At 39.2% G+C, this 22,064-nt stretch overlaps 1 protein-coding gene across 1 annotated transcript in view; it reads left to right on the forward strand.

Moving 5' to 3' along the window:
* Window positions 1–17,450, forward strand: part of sh3bp5b (SH3-domain binding protein 5b (BTK-associated)) — a 30,579-nt gene extending 13,129 nt beyond the window's left edge. Inside the window, exons 4-9 of the mRNA XM_042223967.1 lie at window positions 9,154–9,318; window positions 9,635–9,765; window positions 12,819–12,861; window positions 13,442–13,661; window positions 15,414–15,773; window positions 16,578–17,450. Coding sequence (XP_042079901.1) covers window positions 9,154–9,318; window positions 9,635–9,765; window positions 12,819–12,861; window positions 13,442–13,661; window positions 15,414–15,773; window positions 16,578–16,798 — 1,140 coding nt within the window. The 3' untranslated portion in view covers window positions 16,799–17,450. The remainder of the gene's footprint in view (window positions 1–9,153; window positions 9,319–9,634; window positions 9,766–12,818; window positions 12,862–13,441; window positions 13,662–15,413; window positions 15,774–16,577) is intronic.
* The last annotated feature ends 4,614 nt before the right edge of the window (window positions 17,451–22,064 follow it).

A 22,064-nucleotide genomic window follows, 5' to 3' on the forward strand; every position in this document is an offset into this window, starting at 1 on the left:
TGTGCATGTTATTGCATAACAACTATTGCAAGCATGTCACTGAGCAGCTCTGACAGAGTTTTTTGTAGATGGGAGGATTTCCTTTTGTACTTTTGGCAATGACTCAATAGGAGCAAACAGGTGTGTTTGTGTCTGTGCTTTTCGCTAACCTTTCTACAGAAATGCAGAACAGAAATTACAAAAAAGAGAAGCGGACTTTTATTTTAATATTTATGTTACCGTACACGTTGGACTGTAATTTGTAACTGTTATTGTATGAAGAAGTATAGGAAATCATTACAAGTGCTTTAACTGACTTGGAAAATGTGACTAGAGAAACTGAACATGAACTACTTTTGTAAAAGAGGTAGGTATACCAAATCTGACATATCTCCACCCCCCCAAATACTTTCCCGTTAGCATAAATGACTTGACCATCAAGTAGCATCTGGCACATCAGTAATGCCAATAGCAATACCAACATAAATGACTACATATACCTTAACAGCATCAGCACATGACTCCTCAAGTGTCCTTATTAAAGCCTTGTTTGTAGCTGATAACTAGCTTTGTTATCTGAGCCAATTTGGAAGAGTGAAGAGATGCAGAGAGGCATCCAAAATGCACACTAACGAGATGTTATTACTTGAGGAAGCAGCAAACACTGTGTACAGTTCACTCATGACTGAGCCCCTTAGTCACATTTTAGGCTGCTGTAGTTACTTCTGTGGGCACGCTTTCACAGAGGGATGACACTATGCACTGCTAACATTACCTTCGCTCACATAAACAGACTTGGAGCAGTCCCTCTCTTCCCTACAACATTGGACTCTTGTCACAAATGCATTACCCATCAGGCTCTCTTCTTGTACAGGATGGGCTCTGCCTGTAACCCAGTAAAAATGAAAGTAGAGGTAGTGAAATTAGGTGAGTTTAAATACCTGGGGTCAACCATGCAAAGCAAAAGGGAGTACACAAGAAAGGGAAGTAGAAGCGAGTGCAGGCAGGGTGGAGTTTAGAAAGTCAGAATCAGAAATCAGAATCAGAAAGGGTTTTATTGCCAAATGTTGAGCAGGTTTACAACATAGGAAATTGCTGCGGTGCTTCAGTGCAAACATACTGTCATAAAAAATAAATAAGAATAAGAATTAAAAGTGCTAAGTGGATAGATATATACATGATATATACATGAGTGCAGGTGGTGATCAGTGCCAAACATGGAATGATGCAGTGAACACAGCGTAGGGTCATGTGTTAGTCATGTGTTACTAGATTCCAAATATATAATTATATTCTGAATTATGTTCAAATTTCAAAGAAATCCACTGTTTAAAAAAACCCCACTTTTATAGAGAGATTTTAAGCTATTCTTGCTTTCATCCTGTCACCGTGTGAAGTGCAGGAAGTGATGCTTTCATCAACATAGCAACTTTTGCGGATCATTCTTTGTTGCAGAAACTTATTAAATTAATTTAACTGTATTAAAAAAAAAAAAAAGCTCTTAACTGTTAGCCCTGTCAGGTGGTACAAATCTGTCTAAAAAGCAAACCCCGGTTAAAACTTGTCCCTTTGAACACACGACAGCAGCCATCTATCTACCCCTGTTCATATCTGGGTTAAATTGCACGTGTCAGACCGTGAAGTGGACATCAGAGGCTTAGGTTTCCTCCCTGCTGCTGAAGTCATCCGTTTAGCCCCAAAGCTCTCACATTTATCTAGGCCAGTCACAGTTCGTTCCCTCTCTCCTGGTATAAACAGCAACATCAGATAGATGGCTGAGGTTAGTCAGGCGTACAGAGACATAAAGGATATCATGTTTACAGCATTCTTGCGCTCTTCAGTCAGCATCTTTAATAGATGCCATTGTCCCAGATTGTGCTTCTCCTTTAGAGAAAATTAATTGCCAGGCTTGATGGAGCGGCACAGATAAAATAATCAGATTTCCTGGAAAGCTGGCTGAATCAGGTCACTTTGAAAACAGATTCTGTCTCGTGCATTCCCAAACCTTTTTTCTTGGATGGAAAACAAACTGATTTGTGGTTTGTGTGGATCTCCTCCTACATTAGTCTGGGTACATAAGTGTTGCTCTTACAATGTTTCTCATGAATGTGTTTTTAAAGGCATATTCCTCCTCAAGTAAAGAAACAAACACCCACATTAAACATGAGCAAATGTGTTATTTCAACAGACTTTGAAATCTGGGCATGTCTTACTTTCAATTTCTGTGGGATGCTGTGAAGGTCAGTGTAAAGTCTTTATCATAAAGGCTCATTTTATACAACTTTGTCCTTTGACAACTGTGACTGATGATGACATTTGTCCTTTCTCTATGTCCTCTCATCCTTCTATGTTCTCCACCTGTTGGAGTTTGACTGATTTACAGATTCTCACACACAAATGGGCTCCATCCATTTCTTTTTATTTATTTATTTATTTTTTTTAACATCTATTTTACTTGGGTCGTCTTGGTAAGATTACATTTCTCATGATCCTACATTCATCCTTTTTTTTTTTCATTATTTTCCTTGTAATCACAAGTAAATCAAGTTTTCTTATTTTAAAAGGGACTTGGATAATTGAAGCAGCTGTTAAAACAAATTGCACTTGTCTCAAACTGAGGGGCACACATGACATCACAGATCTGTCAGAAGTCTTGCATTACTTACATGTTGGATTCCCTCTGGAGGCTTGAATCTCTGAACATTTCATAGGGCTATGTGCAGAGTGATTAAAATATGAAGTAGAAGAGCAAATGGTTGGAAGAAAGAGGAAGAGATAAGTGATGATTTTTGCAGAGGTGCAGCGTGAGGAGAGATGGGGATTAAGCATAGTGTGTTGGGAAAGATGTAAAAAGAGGCAGACAGAAAGTCCTAAATGTGGCTAGCAAGAGAGATTAAGTTGACTATAGGAAGTGACAGATTGGAAGAGAAAGGAAGGATAGCCATTGCTGAAGATTTGGTAAAGGGTCTGATGGTGGGAGAGAGCTCAGTGGATGTAGATGGAAGGAGACAAATGGATAGCAATGACAGGAAGGAGTAATGATAGAACAATGGGGAAAAAAAGAGGCTGATGCAGAAAGAGAAATGGGTAGAAATGCTGGAAGGATAGCCAAAGGCGCCAAAACTACCGGACCAGAATTAGAGGAATGAGACACTTCAGGTTATTTATTACTGTCATGCAGTTGTCAAAGCGTTGTCATAGACTGCATAAAGGTTGAAGGCAACCTCTTATCTCAGTAATCAGAGAGTAGTCAGTTATAAAATGCATGCATTTTATAGAAGTGAGAGCAACACTCTAATGTTCTTTTTTTAATGTTTAACTGTACTCATGTGGGTGTAACTTGCTGGTTCAGGTGCACACATGCTTTTGGCTTTGTAGCATTCAGCAGTGAGAGCATGCATATTAATGAGGGTGTTTTTGTTTTTGCTTTGTTTTATCTCTTCTCCGCTTTCTGCTTCACCTTTTGCCTTTCTTCCAAGCACTCCCCTCTCCCTCTTTCATCCTTCTCTCTCTTGGTTGCTTATGAGTGTTGCCTTTGAACTCTGGCTTGGTGATGACAGCACTGGCGTTTTACTTGCTTGTAGTTGACATGTTGACACCGCAAAGAGAAGAAAAACTTGGATAAAGGGAGAAAAACAGGCCTTTATTTCTGTGTTCTCACATGTTTTGTTGTTTGTTGGGATTTGAGTGTCTGAGATGTTCTTGAAAACTCAACCATTTAAAAACATGAACACATTTCTTGCTTTGACAACAATTTGCAGAGAAGAGGAGTGTATCGATCCCCTGTTGAAGCTGAATGAGGAGAAGTTTTGGATTTTAAGTTTGGTGTGTACTGAGATAGCATCTTTAGTTCCTTCTCAGCTTCAAAAATGACCTTCTGATTTAATTCTTACTGAAGCAGACCAAGCAGAGAGTAGTGCTGACAGAATGGGGAGGTGAGCGCAGGAGGTAGATGGAGATGGAGTGAGCACGTGCCTGAAGGGTTTCTTGTGGGCAACGTGAGAACAGAGGAGGAGGTAGTGAGGGAACGTGAGAAAAGAGGAAAAAAAAAAAAGTGGTGCTGAAAGGTGATAATCGGTGAGGAGGTGACAGATGGAGAGACAACTTTAGCATTCTTTTTCTCAAATGTGAAGTTTGACTCAGAACTAAAAACTGTGACCGTGAAATTTACAGAAACCCAGTGCTGCTGTCTGTTTCGCAGTAGTGAGCATGCAAACATCAGCTTGAAAGATGCAGTCTGGTCCAATAAACAGTGTGTATGATTTCATAAATTAGCTCATTAATTGTGTCATATGGTGGAAATACATGTGTTGATGCAACTGGACAAAACATCAGTGATGTTTCTGGAATCAAATGTTGACGTATTCTATATTTACAGTGATGCTTTTTACTAACAGTCTTTTCTATGAGCTACAGATCGAGATTGTTTGGTAGAGATGGACGGACAGCTGATGTTGGCATACTAATATCGTCTCTGTGTAAATATTTTCCTTTTTTATCATTTTACCACAATGAGCATCTTCCTTTGTCCTGCCTACAAAGAGGAAAGCCAAAGACGTCTTGGCTTCTCTCTAGAATAATTACCAAGACTGCATAATCCCTTCAAAGAACCATTCTCAGCCAAGAAAAATACAGGCTTTTTACATTTGTTTGTTTGTTTGTGGGTTGGGTTTGTTTGTGGTTTTGTTTTGTTTGTTTTGTTTTTAAGTGTTTTATTAGTGTTAAACTTTTCGTCATCAGTTGATCTTCCACTCCCAGTTGATCTTCCACTCCCAGTATGGGAACCCATCGACTGGTCTACCTGCCAATTTACCAAGAGTGTATGGTTCCTGACTTCCTGTTCAAATGCAGATCAATTTAAAGAAGTAAATCCAAGCATTATTTGCTCTCTACTTGGATTGTTACCAGCAGCAGCCAAAGCTGCAGGTTTCATTTGTCCCTGATGAAAAAAGAAAATCAGAAAGCTCCACAAAATAGTGTCGTTTGCTTTTGGATTGTAGAGATCTGTTACATCAAGATATCTGTTTATATATGTGTTTATAGATATCTGCTTCTTTTTACCTTATGCAAGACTTGAATGCAGATGTAATTTGCATACATTAGCAAATTGAGTTTCATAAAGATCCTTAGACACACAACAGGATCAACTTATGATGACAAGCAGAGTGGCTGCAAAAGTAGGACCTTTCTGCTGGATGAGCAAAAACAAACTGATAAATCATCTGAATATTTAAATACTGATGTCACAAGAGACGACAACGTAAGAGGCATAACTGTAACTCATGCTCTCTGTAGTCTTCAGACAGTCTCGAACACAAAGCTGACCTCATGACAGCAACAAGGCAGAAGCTGTTTGGACTCTGCTGTCGTGGCATGTTGATGACCGTCGATAATGAAATTACAGTGAGCATGTGGTGATGTCAGAGTGTTTGCAGACTAGAGTTTGACTGAGAAAGCTGAGGCAAGACAGATGCTGTGTTTGTGAGTTAAACTCTGAAAGCTAACACATTCCTGGAATTTTTCAGTGAACTTCATCATTAAGACAATTAAAAGGAAACAATAAACAAATGTTCATATATATATTATTAAATATAAGTGTGGCTGTGGAATAATCCTAGGCAAACCATCAGGTGTTTAAAGACAGTCAGCACGGTAAAGCATTGTCGTCTTAAGAAAAGATTGTCTTGGGTATACGCGACTGGCTTTACTGACTTTCAGACTGACCTATATTTACTGTGTTTCACAGAAACACTAATTTCTGTCCACAGCTTTTTAACTTCAACACTTGGCTCATTTAGCTTATTTTACGTGCAGTCTCTTTGAGTGCAACCAAAGACTTTCACTTAAAAGATTGTCGCATCTTTCTGATCTGCAGTGTCTTTTTGCTTGCAGTGGGCGTGTCCTCTGGATACAGTTGTCTTGTGTTGGAAGAACGGCTCAGCTGCGAGTTTCCAGTCATTACGAGTACAGCATTTTGTTTATGTTGTACATTGTGGTTCCTGTTAAAGTGAAGATAAAGTGTGACTTCACAGCAGCTGTCTTTTATATACAGCCTATGGGTGGAATATAGACTTGCAACAAAGTTTGTACAGTAACTAAGTTGATATAAACTGGGTCAGTGGAAACAACAGCTGATCTTATATTCAGCAAAGCGTTTTCAGCTGAATGTTTTCTTTCTGAGGGATCTGTCGTTCTACAGCGTTTTACATTTGCGTCTTCATGGTGAGCTCTTCTTATTAATCTGAGCATTTCTTTCAAAACTTAAGAAAAAATGACAAGGTAAGCAGTGCTTCTTATTTCTGTCTCAGAGCGATGAAGGGAGTACTGCAGCACATCAGTGGTGACTCATAACATTCACATTACATACTGTACTTCATATGCACACCGTGCACTCTTACAGTTATTCAGAAACTTCTTATTCTGGATTAGAGCGCTGTCAGCTTGAACTTTCATATGAGAAGATTAGCTGAGTGCACACTCTAACTCGATGGGTGTGCATCTTCTTTAGCAAACTTGTACTCTTTGGTTTTGTCACTTCCTTTTTCTGGTGTGGTTTTAATGCAACCAAAGAGTTTTAAATACAACGTTATTAATACTTCGTTCAGTCAACACTCTGAGCCTAACAAAGTAACACTAATCTGGGTGTTCTAGTCATTTTCGAAGACTTTGTTTCAGGACAGACGGGTGGGACATTTATTTGGAGCGTTCTAAAGTAGCAGACACAGTATTTTATTTTTTATTTTTTTCTATTTTATTAATCTATCTTAAATATCAGTGCAGCATTGAGTGACAGTGAAATTTCACACTGTGATTTGAAATTATTTGGTTTAAGGTGGATTTAGTACCCTACAGATCATTTTGAGGTGTCTCCTTGACTTTCCCTAATAACAATGGAGCAGTAGACAAATCCTTTATAGGTAACGAGGCCATTGTAAAGTTACCATTAAAAAATCGTCCATAGTCAGATTTGTAGCCAAGGGGTCTGCATTTTGTATTTTATGTTAGTGTTTTTATGTACCCAAATGGCTCAAGGATAAAGGAGTATGTCCTTCAAAAGTGTCTGAAAGTCTGCTTTCAACATTTCATCCATGAAATGTGGACTTTTCAGGCGTTCCCTTAAAAAGGATTCATCTTGTGTGTTCGTCATGTCTCTGTATCTCTTGCTCAAACAGTGGCATCCCTCATGTAGCTGTTGTGTAGATAAACTAGCTGGAGAGAAATGGAGTGTTGCAGTGTCAAGGCTGCAGCAGCTCTGAGCCTTTATTGTCTCTCTGTATAGCTGTTATTGGCCTGCATAGCACTGAGTTAAATGCTGCTGCTGCTGATGTGTTCAGGCAGAGCTGACAGCAGCTGATAAGACCGGCAGAAAGCAGAGGACACAGACGGGCTTTCAGCCTCACCAGATTAGAGTCAAAATGTCTCAAACTTCTGTCCATTGACACAGAAAATTATGTAGACTGTTCATACATCAGTTTTATTCACAGGTAGAGACTGATATGTCTGAATACATGAACTCAGTATTATTTTTATGATCCGGCTGATTTTACCGTTTTTCTTCCAATTTTTAAAATTTATCGATACTATCTTTTGCTTAGTCTTCTATAACAGTAAACTGAATATCTGTTGGTTGTTTGGTCAGCTAACTGATTTGTATGTGCTCACTTCACTGCATTTTAGATGAGAAATCCTTTTAAATAATAAAATATGATAATAAATGTATATTATCGGGAATAATTTTCAGAAGAATTTCCAAAAATTCTCTCTGGAGGATGCAAAACAGATTGAAGGACACTGGTAAAGAGGTTCACTGCTCTGAGTTTCTAACATAAAACTAAACATTTACTGCTGACAGTGATAACTGATGTGCTGTCTAGTGTCCAACTCGGCTCCTGTGTGCCTTCACCAGTCACATGAACTGATTTAATGTGACACACAGACCTTGTCAAACCACTGCAGCGTTTATCCACAAGGAGCACATGTTGCACCGATTGTGGATTCACACTCATGCACACTGTGAACATGGTAACAGTCTTATCTTGTTTGTAACAGCAGTTTGTAGTCTCAGCTGTACAACTTTGCCTGGATTACGCAAATGGTGTTTCCGACGCAACAGAGAGCTGTGTTGTTGTTGTTGGAGTTAGTTACTATTATTTTTTTTTATTTATTTTTTTACACATAAAATATGAAGCAATGCACAAAACATCAGATATGCCTCGAAGCTTGTTTTTATTAATTGCTGCTAGGTGTAGGTTGAAGGCATTCTTTGGGGTTCTTTCTTTTTCTACGTTGTTTTTCTTCCTTGGACACATTTGACTGTATTTAAGTTGTTTTTTGGGACTGGGGAGGGGCTTAGTGGTCATCTTGCCACTTCTCACATTCAATTGAATTTTACTTCTATAGCGTCAAATTACAACAGCAGTTGCCTTAAGGTGCTTTTATACAAACCCTGCAAAACTAACTAAAAGATAACAAACACATTTTCTCTTAAAAAAAATTGGTGTTTACAAGTCTGAGATTTCTTTTTCTTTTTTCTTTTAAACAGTGTAAATAGATTGGTGTTTATATGAAATTACAATACTTTAGAAATTCAGAAGAACTAAAGGTTTATTTTATTTAAAAATTAGGTTCTCCTGATTTTAACTCAATAAAAACACATCTTAAAAATCTAAAGGGCCTGGTAGTTACAGCAGTTGCTAAAGAGAAGAAAACAAATTGGTAACTTTGTTTTGAAACAGACGAGTGCTTGTGTTACAGCTGAAGTTTCGTAACTCAATAATTTTTCTAAATCAATATTATGTTTATTATTAAATTAAAGCTGCTAACAAACACACATAGAAATGTAGTGTGTTTTGTAAATGAAGTTAATATTGCCACCAGGTGATCAACTTGTTTGACCCCTGACTTGACTGGCCTGGGTGCTTCTAGCCCTTACTGGCAACAGGGCAGTTGTAAAGCTCTGTAGCCATAGAGGCAATGTATGTTGATTGTTTTCCTCAGGAAGCAACAAGCACAAGTTTATTATGGCACCAAGAAAACATTTATAGGACATGGGTAATTGTAAGAGTTGCTCAGAGAACATGCAAACTGTGTCAATAAAACCTTAAAATCTGCTAAAGTCAGTTGAAACCAAAAAACAAGAATTTAAAAACTGTATCCAATCTTTCCATCTCCCAGGCCCAGCTGGAGGCCCAGAAGGCCACCCAGGACTTTCAGAGAGCCACTGAGGTTCTGCAGGCAGCAAAGGAAACCATCTCCCTGGCCGAGCAGAGGCTCCTGGAGGAGGACAGCCGGCAGTTTGACTCCGCCTGGCAGGAGATGCTGAACCATGCCACCCAGCGGGTGAGGAGGGGGAAAAGTGGGAATCTCTTCTTCAAAAACTGAATATTATTTTGGGTTTATTTGCTAGTTTTCTGTCAACAGGAAAAATAACACTTAAACTAAATTAACTTATTGTTAATGGTCCATCTACACCAGTTATGATGCCCACTGATTATGGAGCGCTGCGACCTGCAAAATCTTTTTTTTTTTTTTGTATTTTTCATTTATGCAAATATTTCATGAAATGTGGAAGAAAAAAAAAACAGGGTTCGTGGACCATTTCTAAGATACTGAACCGAAATATTGGATGACACTGAATTCTGACTGGCTGTTGCAGGTTATGGAGGCAGAGCACACAAAGACGAAAAGTGAGCTGGTCCATAAAGAGACGGCAGCAAAATATACAGCAGCGACTGGACGCATGAAGCAGCTGGAGAAAAAACTCAAACGCACCATCAACAAGTCAAAGTAAGAGCTGAGCAGAATTTAATGGCACCTTAACTTATCTACTTCTGTTTGGGGAGTTTTAGAGCCACTGTTTGGGGGGAAAAGGCAATAATATATTGCTACATTCATATATTTTATTTTTTATTTTTTATTTTTTTGCTTCTGAAATCGTTATTTGTCAAATAAGTGATCTCAAAACTTTTTAACACATTTACAAATCAAACACATTAACTTCAATTGAAAGAAAAATTATCGCATTTTATCATTTTGCCCATCGTGCATGAATCTAACAGATTCGTGAGCAAAAATTAGATGCAGGGACGCCTCCAGAATTTTTTCGTAGGGGTGGCCATGCTTCCAGTTTTAATATGCTGTTGTCAAATATAGGCTACTTGAAAAATATGGCAGAAAATAATGATATGCCTGGTTAATTTCCTGTTATTATAGTTGATATGACTGAAAATGAGTACATATGATAACCATATAACAAACAAATTCTAAAGCAGACTGTGTGAGCCAAATGTTCAGCATCCTGTTTTTGTTTTTTTAAGTCATGACCATAGAGTCTCACTTATGGTCACACTAGAGAACTAAAACTTTCAAGATATTGGGCAGATTTTCTGCAGTCAGTTGTCATGTATGCCATGTGGAAAACAGAACCACAACACGAGACTGTAGCTGCTATTTTAGTGTTTGATGAGTTGAAATATCTTGCATATAGAACCTCAAATTAAACAATGGAAATTATGTAATAACAACAGATCTGCTCCTCCGAACGCAGCTGTTCAAACCTGCTTTGTTTTGCTTCAGTTTTCTGTAAAAGCATCACTGGCAGGTTACACTTCTTTCCATGCAGAAACTCTGTGACGTAGAGAAACTTTCATTTCCAGCCGCACTGAACGTGTTTCTTTTAATATTAATACAAAAGTCAGGTGTTAGAGGGGAAGTCTGGCTAAATGTAGCACAGTCATGGGTTCTATGGTATCACATGATAAAGGTTGCAGCTGGCAATATGAAATGTTTGAAATGTTGCTCAGAATGGCCAGAAATCCCCCTTATTTTACCCTAAAATGAAATAATTTCTCAAGGGGAAAGATTTTTTTTTTTTTTTTTTTTAAACCAGCGCTGCAGTTTGGCAGATGGCTGTTTAGCTTCAGTTCAAAATATGAAGGGGAAAAAATTACAAATGATCCAACAGAGTTAAGCTCCACACATTTTAATGTGAATGTTACATTCAAAATATCTATTACTGAAAAATGCAATCGATAGAAGTAATTTGCCCTTAATATACTAGAACTGCCTCATAACACATATACCTCATAACTTAAGGGTATCCAAGAAAATTGTAAAAAGGCCTTTTCAGGTTTTTGCAAAGGAAAAAAACCTTTTAAACACAAGTTTTTATTTACCTTCAAAAAATTACTTAATTTCATCCAATGATACATATGAGCCTTACAAACTTAAATTCTCTACCATTAAAACCACACAGATGAGAGCTGCTGCTTATACTAACATGCTGCAAACAACTTGGAGTTTAGTTTGCTGTGTAGGAAAAAGTACATTTGAGCTTCGAGGCTTCAACCTCAAATAAAACTTTAGTTGAAGAATTGCAAAGTTGCATAAGCTCCCCCTTAAGTCTCATATCTTATCATTCAGAGAGGCTGTTTTTGTCTGTGTCAGCCTCCAACTCCCACTCTCTCTCTCTCACTGTATTTCATTAAATTCTGCAATATGTGAATTTGCATTTGAGGCATCTTCTTCTGCACAAAGATCTAGAACAGGAAGGACCATCTACTACCAAGAGCAGTTTTTGTACTTTTTGTAGGGAAGTGTACCTTTTGTAAGCCACACTTCCTTTCTCATCACTGCAATTCAAACATTGATTTGAAGTATTTGTTAGAGAAATCACTAGCACATAGTTTCACTTAACTTTTTCTAGTCTGTTTGTCTGTAATTTAGGTTTAGATGAATTTCTGGTAATTCCAAAAGTTTCACAACTGTTTTATTGGGTTTTTTTTGTAACTGTTATAAACCTTTTGTCCCATTCACCCTCCCTATTTATGACTAAATAGGCAGCAACAACTACTCAAAAACCACCAAAGAAGGAAGAAAAGAGAGTAAACTCTCACCATCTCTCATCCATTTTGCTTGACAGACACAAGTACTTGTTGAATTTTAGATCCAGAGTTTGCTTACAAGACAGAACCATCAGATTTACATTCAGTCGAGTTTCCCAAAACAATTATCTGGTTCCCATGTGAACACTGAAACAGATTTTGCTTGCTGTAATTGTTTCTCTTGGGCATACTGGCTATGAAATCCATGATCTGTGTTTGGTGCTTTACATTCCACAGTTTATCAAAAGATAGCATGGGGCTTTATCAGTGGCTAATTCCCAGAATTAAAGACGATAGTCTACAACGTTTCCCCGTTTATCACGATGTGCATACTGTAACTCGCAGCAGGAACGGTGCAGAATTACAGAGGAACTCAAATACAGATACTCCACTTAACTCATTACTAACACAAAGGCAGGCTTGTGCATTTAGTTCTCCACCATTTGCACTTTCACTCAGTACAAGTTATTTTTCTCTAATACATGCTGACAATATTTTATGTAATCATTTTACTTACTATTTCAAGAATCTGAGTACCTATCAAAATGAGCATACGCATAAAAAATAAAGGTTGATATTTGCTCTGTTGTTGATGTTTACCCTAAACGGCACCAAAAAGAGCTGCTGCAATCTTTTTTGGTAGAGTTTAAAACAATGTCTTTCTTGTCACACGATCTAGTCGTTGTTGCTCGATCAGTGAAGTCCCAGCTCCGATTATTAAAGCTGGAATCTTCTAACTGAATTATCAGCTGCAGCCTTGCCGTGTGTTGCCTCAGCAGGGTGTTAATCCATTTTGCATCGTTCGCTCATCCAACATCACAGCCCCCTTTATCTCCCTTTCCTTTGCTGGGTTGCCATGGTGATGATGTGGGTACCGGTCTTTTCTAGGTTAGTCTGTTTTTTTTTTCCCCCCACGTTCTGTCTGTCCTGACCTCTGCTCCTCCTCCTCCTTCACAGGCCCTACTTTGAGATGAAGGCAAAGTACTATCTGCAGCTAGAGGTATGTGACCCACTGTTGTGCTTTTACAAACCACTTACCTCCTCTGTTCTGTTTTATTGTTTCTTTAGACACTGTCAGATCCTAATACAGGGTTAAACAGCTTGACCAGAAACTGCAGTGACTTTTTCTTCTTTTTAATTGAATGTAGATCAACCCGTGCTTGAGGGTTTAATCAGATTAAAGCTGTTTATTCCCAAACTTGATTAGAAACCGCAGCTGTTAGCATTGTTAGGGAGAAAGTGCATCATGCTTTGTTTTATGCCATCTAATTAGCATGAGACAAAAATCAACATTACTGATGCAGTGTCTTCTGCAGGACATGGAGGAAACTGCATTAAAAGTCTTTGCATTTAAATATATTAAACTTTCATGAGGTGGTTCTAAAATGTTTGTTTCTCTCCTTTGGAGAGGACAGCAGCTGTAGTCAGCTCTAATTCTAGTCGACAGCAGAATACAAAGCTTCCACCTCTGAGCATCAAAGATCTGAATTGTCAGACCTTCCTTAGCACAGAGAAACAACACTCCAAATTTTCGTCTTTCTGTAGACTGACCCAAAATCGCCTGTTTATTTTTCCCCCAGAACCTGAAGAAGACTGTGGATGAGAGGCAGGTCAAGCTGTTTCAGGCAAAAGGCGAATACAAGACAGCTCTCAAGAACCTGGAGATGATTTCCGATGAGATCCATGAGCGACGGCGTACCTCTGCCATGGGCCCCCGGGGACGCGGCGTTGGCGCAGAGGGGAGCAGCATTTCTGGGGACGACATCTCCAACTTTAAGATGGACTCTGACGGAGTGTCCAGTGAGTACGAAAACAGTCTTCCTGTCCTTCACTTCATCTCATGAGTCTGTCAAAGATGCTGGTTATGTGGACTCACTGCAAATGTTGAACTGCATGTCTCTGCACACTTCAGCACGACTCAAATGATTCTCTGGACACTTCAGATGATTCAAAGGCTAATTAGTAAAGGTTAAACGTTTCCATGTTTTTGCTCTGTCGATCCGTGCAGCATCAGCTGCTCACTTTGGTACCTCTCTAAATGTCAGCGATTGCTGTAATGAGATTTCGTTGCAGTCTTGTTGCCATTTAGCAGCACTTAGTGTTAAAGACAACTGAGAAACTTTGAAAACATGGCAGACAAGGAAATCGCACCTCTTATGTGTTAATAAGCATGCTCTATCAGAGGGTATCTGTGGGAATAATATTTATTTAGCAAAATCTTACTCTAAAGATCCATCCACACAGAGGAGACCAGCAGTGATGCAGTGAGACCACAGAAGGTCAATAAATTTAGTGATTTGTAGGTCTTCAGTTAAACCTTTAATTTTTAGATGAGCTACTAGAGGGAAGAATGATGCTGATTGCCATATTAGGGGCTGGTAAATGTATCAGAGGGTTGTCTATACAACTGAATTAGAAGGTTACCAGTTGTGTGTAGTTACCTATGTAGTCAGTAAACCTCCTATTGCCAGGAGACTGGCCATTAGAGACCAACTGTTAGCTCTAAGCAATGCACAATAGCAAATTTCATATGTGAGCAAGGATAGAAAGTTATTCCAACCCTTAAAATAGGCCTCACAGGTTGTCAATCAACAGCAAATTAATTGTTGCATGTTATTATTTGCTAGGTTGTTCAATCTTAGGCAGCTATAATCTGAATTAAGTAAAACCTGGAGCTAGGTCGGGCAGGCAGCTAATGCTTCACTGAGTCATATACTAAACACAGCCTCTCAATGTGGAGGTTTATTCGAGCTGTGAAATCTCACCCGTCTCTCTGTGTGATAATGTCAGTGCCGCAGCCTGGTATTATAACCCTGCCACCACCCTAGTTTTATCCGTACGCTCTAGGGAGATGTATAGACTCATCGATTTCATGCGTTACATATTTTGAGAAGGTGATAAGCTCGCAGCTTTGATGCCAAACTCACACCCTGTTATGCTGCAGTAATAAATTACATAAATTGTTTGACAAAAAGCAGTTTGGGGGGGTTTGAGACCGATGATGGGACAAAACAAGATATTAGGAGGCGGCATAGGAAATATAAATTTTAACTCTTCAGTACTTTTAATGGTGTTACCATAGTAACAGCAGTTCAGTCCAGAGAGACACTGATGCGTGGCTGAAATTAAAGTTTACTAATTTTGCATTCATGTAATTTGATTTATGTTAGGAAGATGTAACACTTTGTGTGAATATGATGTGACAGATGAGTCCTCTCACTTCTATTTATATCTGTTCGGTCACACACACACACACACTTCTCCACCTTTCCCTTCTTCCTTCCTTGTCATAATTCCTCCATACCTTTTTCTGACTTTATCATCATTCTCCTTCCATTTTTCCACCCTCTGTTCCACAACTCTTTCTCCTTTACCCTTGTCATTTTCTTCCTTCCATCTTATAAAAACCTCCCTATTCTCATCTCGCCCTTCTTTCATCTGTCCTTTCACCGGCATCTCTTCTTCATTCCTTTTTCTCATTTTTTTTTTGCTAATTGCCTTCTTGTGCCTCTGCCTCCCTCCCACTCTTCTATTCCCCTCCCTCTGCTACAGTGGCATCAGTGTGTTTTGATGACGACCCGTGCGGAGGAGGCGGCATCATGTCTGAAGACTCTGAGACTCATTCCACCTGCAGCCTGGGTTCGTCTCCCAGCAGCCCGCAAGAGGAGCTGTCACCCTGCCCCTTCGCCAGCTCCTCCTCGTCTTCCTCCTACATGTCCTCCTCCTCTGCCTCCCCGTCCCCCACTCCATCCACCTCCTCCTCCGCGTCCTCCCCGGCTCCTCTGTCCAGACCCTGCAGTCTTGACCTTCCCAGCACCGTGTCGCTGTCTGACTTTGGCCTAATCTCGCCGGTGCTCGGGCCTCGCAGCGAGTGCAGCGGCGCTTCATCACCTGAATGTGATATAGAGAGAGGTGAGTGATGAGAGAGAAAATCCGGTTTAACCCCATGAAGCTTGCAGAAACTGAAGATGCAAACCCATAATGCACTGATGCACGATCATAAATCAGCTCCTGCTGATATCAGAAGGTCTCTCCTGCTTTCAGTTTCCCCGTTTAAAATTCAAAAGTGGTCATTGATATGGTAATATGCGATAACTGAGCCTGTTAATGGAGAAAATGCTAATTTGACCCAGTGTCGATAACCTAACTCCACTGTAGATATATTTAAAAAAAAAAAAAGGAAAAACTCAGACGGCAACGAAAGGTTTGTTTCATGGATGACTCCATTTGTGTGTATTTGCACACAGAAGGCAGTGAAAGTTAAATGAAAGTGTGATGGATGATATTTAAGAATCTATTGTTGGTAACACACAGTCTCCTCCTCCCTGCGTGGCTCACACCTGCTCAAGCCAACATGACTATTAGTCAAAGTGACAGCGAGGCGAGTGCCTCACCTGCAGAAAAAATATTCATCTGCATATCGTCCTGCAGAGAGGAAATGATTCACATAACTTTAGTGACCCTTAATAAAAACTTTGGAGATTTGTTAATGTATCTGTCCAGCTTTCGGTCAAATTTTTCCTGTTATTTGTCTTAGAGAAAAGGTTTTAAAATGAACAAACTTACTTTAACACGCTTTGCAACAGAGCAATATTTTCTATAAAAGGACACATTTAATCAGCACTTTGTTGGTTTAAAAAAAATTGCCTTCTTTTAAAAATTATGTTAAAGAACAAAACATTTCATGTTCACTGACCACCTCCTCCTTTGCCTCAGGTGACCGGGCTGAAGGTTCAGAGGGAAATCTAGACAATGCTCCAACCAGCAATGGCAACAACATCAGCTTGACATCCAGCACCAAGAAGAGCTTCAGTCTGGAAGCACGCTTCAGCTTTCTGAACCTGCGACGCCCACGAGCCGACAACACCAAAAACACAGACAGCCTTTCCCAGAAGCCTGAACCCGGGCAAACTGTGGTCCTGGTCAAAGGAGTGTGAAGAACAAAAAGAGAATGTGTTGAAAGGAGTTTGACTCGCCCTTGACTCATTTTGAACCAAATTGGTGTGAGCTGTTTGTAAGCTAGCTGCCACTGCTGCACTCCATTGCCAGTGTTTGTGCTCAAAGAGAGACTTTGAATGTCATAGTTAGTGTATATTAGCTTTGTAAATATACATCTGTGTTTTCCCTTTCTGAAGGACACGGCACCTTTTGAACTCATGTATTACATATAAAGAGCACTGTTATGTTGGCAATGTTTTTGTTAAAGGTGGTGAAAGGTATAAAATTATGTTCTTTTTTTCACTAAAAGCTGAAAATGCGTCTGTCACAAAAGCAAATTGCGTACACTAACTGCGTGCATCTGAAACCTGCTCTATTAAACAACTCGTAAAAGTGAACTTGTTACTGTTAATGATGTTCTGTATACTATGCAGGAAGAAGTTCTGTGTGGCGCAACAGTGAAAACAAGTGTGGAAATGCTAAAGCTAAATAAATAGTCTGACATGTGCTCCTGTATTTGTTTAGAACTGTTGTAATTTCGAGATTGTGTATGTGACGTGTCTGAGTTTAGATTCGACTGTTTTAAAATTGTTTATTTTCCACATAAACTGCAAATATAATTAAATTTGAAACCGAAGCATGGTGACGAAACCAAAGTGTCTCAATTATATGCACAAACGTTCCCCATACTTTCCCCTGAGCTGAAAATGAGGTGAATGATGATTGAGTTCACCATAAGCAGAAGTATTCCCTGTGAACCAAAAGCTCAGGCTTGAGCTACTCTAAACACTCCCTTTCAGATAATTTTTTTCTACTTGTGTCAGTGGGATATCATCGAAAGATTGTAAGGTCGTCTCAGGCAGATGGCTGTGTGTGAACACAAAGGCTCCACCCACTTGCAGTTTAAATCTTTTCTTTACGAGGGGCAGCCAATCAGAAGAATGCATAAATGTGGGGGAGAAGGGTGAGTGGATGAATCAAAGTCTAGTATAAGATAAATATGGATTATTTTGAACTGTGAATCAGAAAATCATCTGTAGTGGAGTCCAAGAATAGAAATATGGTGTTGGAAATGTGTATAATCGGTCGTCATTAATACAGGTTTGGTTTGTGGGGTCGAGCTGAGACAACCCAGCTCGTTGCCACAAAGGGCTGATTGTGGCCTCAAGGATATAAAAGACTGACCTGACCTCCCTCGTTCCTCCCCTCCATGTGGCAGGAAGGCTCCTGAACTGATGGACATTGACTTTCTTCTCATCCATCGCAGCACTGATTTACTGACTTTTCTGTTCATCTTATCTAAATAAAACAGTTAATGCTTATTATACTTGCAGGCTCTTACTCTTTTGTTGAAGGTGGAGTCACATGTAACAAAATGAGGTCTTCTCCTTAGTTTCTTAGCATTACGTTACAGGAGGGCCCTCAACACCAGTTGGTAGTTTGTTTGTTTGTTTTTAAGAATAACTGTTACTTGTCCTCGGGCCTGTTCGCTGAGTATCAGCGTTTCCATGCTTGGTGGAATTGCTGAGACAGACAAAGGTTTAGTGATGACACTACATGGTTAGGCTGTTGTAAAGCTATTTAACCTGGTGCTTTTTTGGATTACCCCCCCTTAGGCATTAGTGACACAGTCCACCCAGGTGCTGCTGGATTGTTTTAAGTCTTTTTTTTGTTCATCACAGGATTACGCCTTTGTGTATTACGTACACGGAAGTGTAACTGAGACGCAAGGGCTGGAGTTTAACCAGGGCAAGTACATTTAACACGCACCTAATACAACGCATGAAGCCTAGGGTTAAGACTAAGAGCTAGTTGGTGATAGGCAGTTTGTGGGTGGGAAAGTAGTCTTTTACGTCACACCAGTGCAGACTCAACTTCTAATTTTTTTTGGTGTCCCAGTCTCTGCCCATCTTAACTTCAGAGGGATCTTCTCGAGGACATGGTCCTTACATAACAGAAGCCAATGAGCCACTAGCTGATCAGGGTCAGAAAGTTCCTGTTACAGTCTTTAGAGACACAGGTGACTTAGAGCCCAACATTAATCAGTTTGTTCTTCCACTTTTCCTCAATGACAGTTTTGTACTGTTAAGAGAAATAGGGATGAACCTGTTGAGTCTGATGTTGAGCTCTGATTTGGTATAGAGGGAGGTTTGTATGGGAGTGCATGCCCCTTGGCTTGTTCCTGATGTGTCAGTTATTTTAAGGAATGATCTGACTATTACGTGCGCTTAGATATATCACACTTGCCAGTGGTGTCTTCTGAACAGGCAGTGAGGGATAGCTGTAAAGTGATCAGGATTCAGAGAAGAGAACAGAGCTTAGTAAGGACACTACCACCACTTATTGTTTAGGTTATTGTTTCTTTGCCTGAAGGTTTAGCAAGATGAACAATAGAATATTTTAGCTCCTGTTAACAGAACAAAGAGACCATATTAAATGTTTAAAATGAGAACATGTAGGGTTTTAACATACGTTCGACTTTAAACTATTTTGTAAGGATCTTAAGAAAAGTACACATTTTCCAAATCTTAAAGCACGTGTAACTAAATGTGCAGATAGACTTCTTTGGAGGCAACTTGTGAAGTTTAAAATTTCCACGCTGACATGTTGCCATTTATCAGGGTCACATGTGACATGAGCTTTGAGCAGCCCGGTCAGCCCTCTCTAATTTCTTTTCAGGGTTTTCCCATGCCTGTCTTCATGTTTGCACTTTAACACTGACCTTTTGCCTTTTTTTCCCTGTTAGTGTAGTCACACACACACAACAACATCACATTAACCTTTTTGTCTTGTCATGGTGTTGCCATCATCACATCCTCTAATTCTAAGGATGTGTAAAGACACTGTGAGAGATGTGCTGTTGGAAGCACAACAGGCCTCACCTGAGCATGAAGCTAGAATTTTATTAACTGTCCAATTACTTTTAAGCTTCTGAAAATGGATTACAGCTGTAATTCCAAGTTAATGAAATACTTGTATTAAACACTTTGAATTAAAGTCTGCACTTTACTCACATGTTGATTCTGTGATTTGAAACACACTGTGGTGGTGAACAAACACAAAACTACAAAAACTGAGCACCAAACTGTCAATGAAAAAGACTAAAATGAATTATTGCCACACAAAGAAAATTACACCGAAGCCTGATTATTGCATACTAACATAATTCATCATTTTTCATCTCTCCTCTACTTCATATACCTTGTTTAAAAAAAAAAAAAAATTAATAACACAGATTTTTAACAGAAATCACTAAAAAAAGATTATGAGAACTTACCTTTTTTCTTGTCCAATCACAGCACGGGGTCAGTAATGTCTAAACAACTGCACATTTCAATGAAATTTGAATACAAATAGAACAAACAAACCTAACGACTGGTATGATAAAAGTAAGATAACTGGCTCACCTCACAGCTTTCATGTCAGCAAATTCTTCAGAAGCTGAACTGGCTCTGCTTCATCCGACCGCTCACCTGAAACATCCTGTTATCACAACCTTTCGTGATGATTTTCACAGTTGGATTTTTTTTTAAATAAAAAGGATCAAAGGATTTTACGGTCAGATTGCCACACAGATGATCAAGACTGATATGGCTGGCTTACCTTTTAATTTAACACTAGATGTCTGACTTATCCCTCTAGCACTGGATCCAGTGCTTATGTCAGCTACATGCAATCATCAGTCAGATGTGTGGGAGGGCTTGAAGTGTCTCTGTCGGGGTTAGGTTATCATAAGGCTGATAGCTGAACATGTCATTAGCACACCTCTATAGCTGACATGATTACTTCAGTACAGGATTGCTGTGGCTAGAAATACTGTTATCTGAATATGGCACACTGGCTTCAGAGGTAGATAATGTGATGTACTTGTGATTATCTGCACAAATAATTGAAAAAGAGCACAGACAGAAACAGGTATAATTCTCTGTATTCAAATTCTGAACATGCCAGTCTACTCGACGCTTAGTGCAAGTTCTGCAAATATCATCATTCACACAACAGGTTGCTGCAAGATTGTCTTGTTTCGTCTTTAAATGAGTCGGCTAGTCAGTAATAAAAAGACACGTCAGTATTGTGAGAGATGGATATTCATTACAACAATAAATTATCATCAGTCAACAGGTGAAAAGAAGTCCCTCGCAATGGATATTTAAAGCTGAACAGTTTACGTCAATCTTTTTACACACCAACATTACTAATTCATTTACAGTCCGCCTCCACTGCACACGTTCTTTTTCTATTGCAAAAGAATAATGGTACACAGACAAGATGTACACGATTCACATGAGAAATTAAAATATTCAAAAATAAATTGATCAAAAAGCCAAGCCAAAAATAAGATAAGCAGTTTTATCTGATTTATTGCGAAGAGGCTTCTGTAATGTTGTGAACAAGAAGCGCACAGCATCCCGTGGCGTGTTAAGCAACAGAAATCCATCAGCAACTATTTTGAAAATCACTTAATCATTTGTGCAAAAATGCTTCTACATATGTTTATTTAAGTGATGATTAACTCTTTTTCAGTGTTTTACACCACTGTAAACTGCATGTTTTGGATTTCTCCCCTTCATTTTATGAACAATTCAAATTAAATTGGTGAAATCATTAATCACACAAGAAACAGCTGTGCGCAGACTGAGGGTAGCTCACGCAGGGGTTTACAGCTGTGCATTGTTCCCATTGAACACAGACTTCTTCAGCATGCAGCCATGGCACTACAGGGCCCATTATACACCCAGCAATGGTTGCTTCGTGCACTGATGGTGACATTTATATTTGCTTTGTGGCATTTTTGAGGGAACAGAAACACTTGTGAGGTTACAGAAACTGGATGGTGCATGACCATGCAAAATGACACTAGCATGGCTTGTGCCAGTGGATCTGACATCAGTGTCCTCATATCCATTCACAAGGGCGAAAATGACAAATATAATGGCCCACAACACACATTTGTAAAGTGAATCATATTAAAGTTAAAATTAAAATTAAGTTTAATATTTATTTCCCAAGTGTTTGCTCTCTGTTACTTAACTTCTGAGTTTGCAAAATAGGTTTAGGTTAACTGAATGTAAATTGGCTGCAGGTGTGAATTGAGTATGAATGGTTGTCTATCTAGTTGCACTAGCCCTGCAACAACCTGCCAACCTGTCCGTGGTGTACCCTGAATTTTACCCTGTAGCAGCTGGGATAGGCTCCAGCATAAAAACAAAACAAAAAAATAAAAAAAATGGATGGATGGACTGAACAAAGTTTTCATTACTTGAG

This window comes from Haplochromis burtoni, unplaced genomic scaffold (genome assembly GCF_018398535.1).
Source record: "Haplochromis burtoni strain Fernald_Lab_line unplaced genomic scaffold, NCSU_Asbu1 Contig_124, whole genome shotgun sequence".
In the NCBI taxonomy this organism is placed as follows: Eukaryota; Metazoa; Chordata; class Actinopteri; order Cichliformes; family Cichlidae; genus Haplochromis; species Haplochromis burtoni.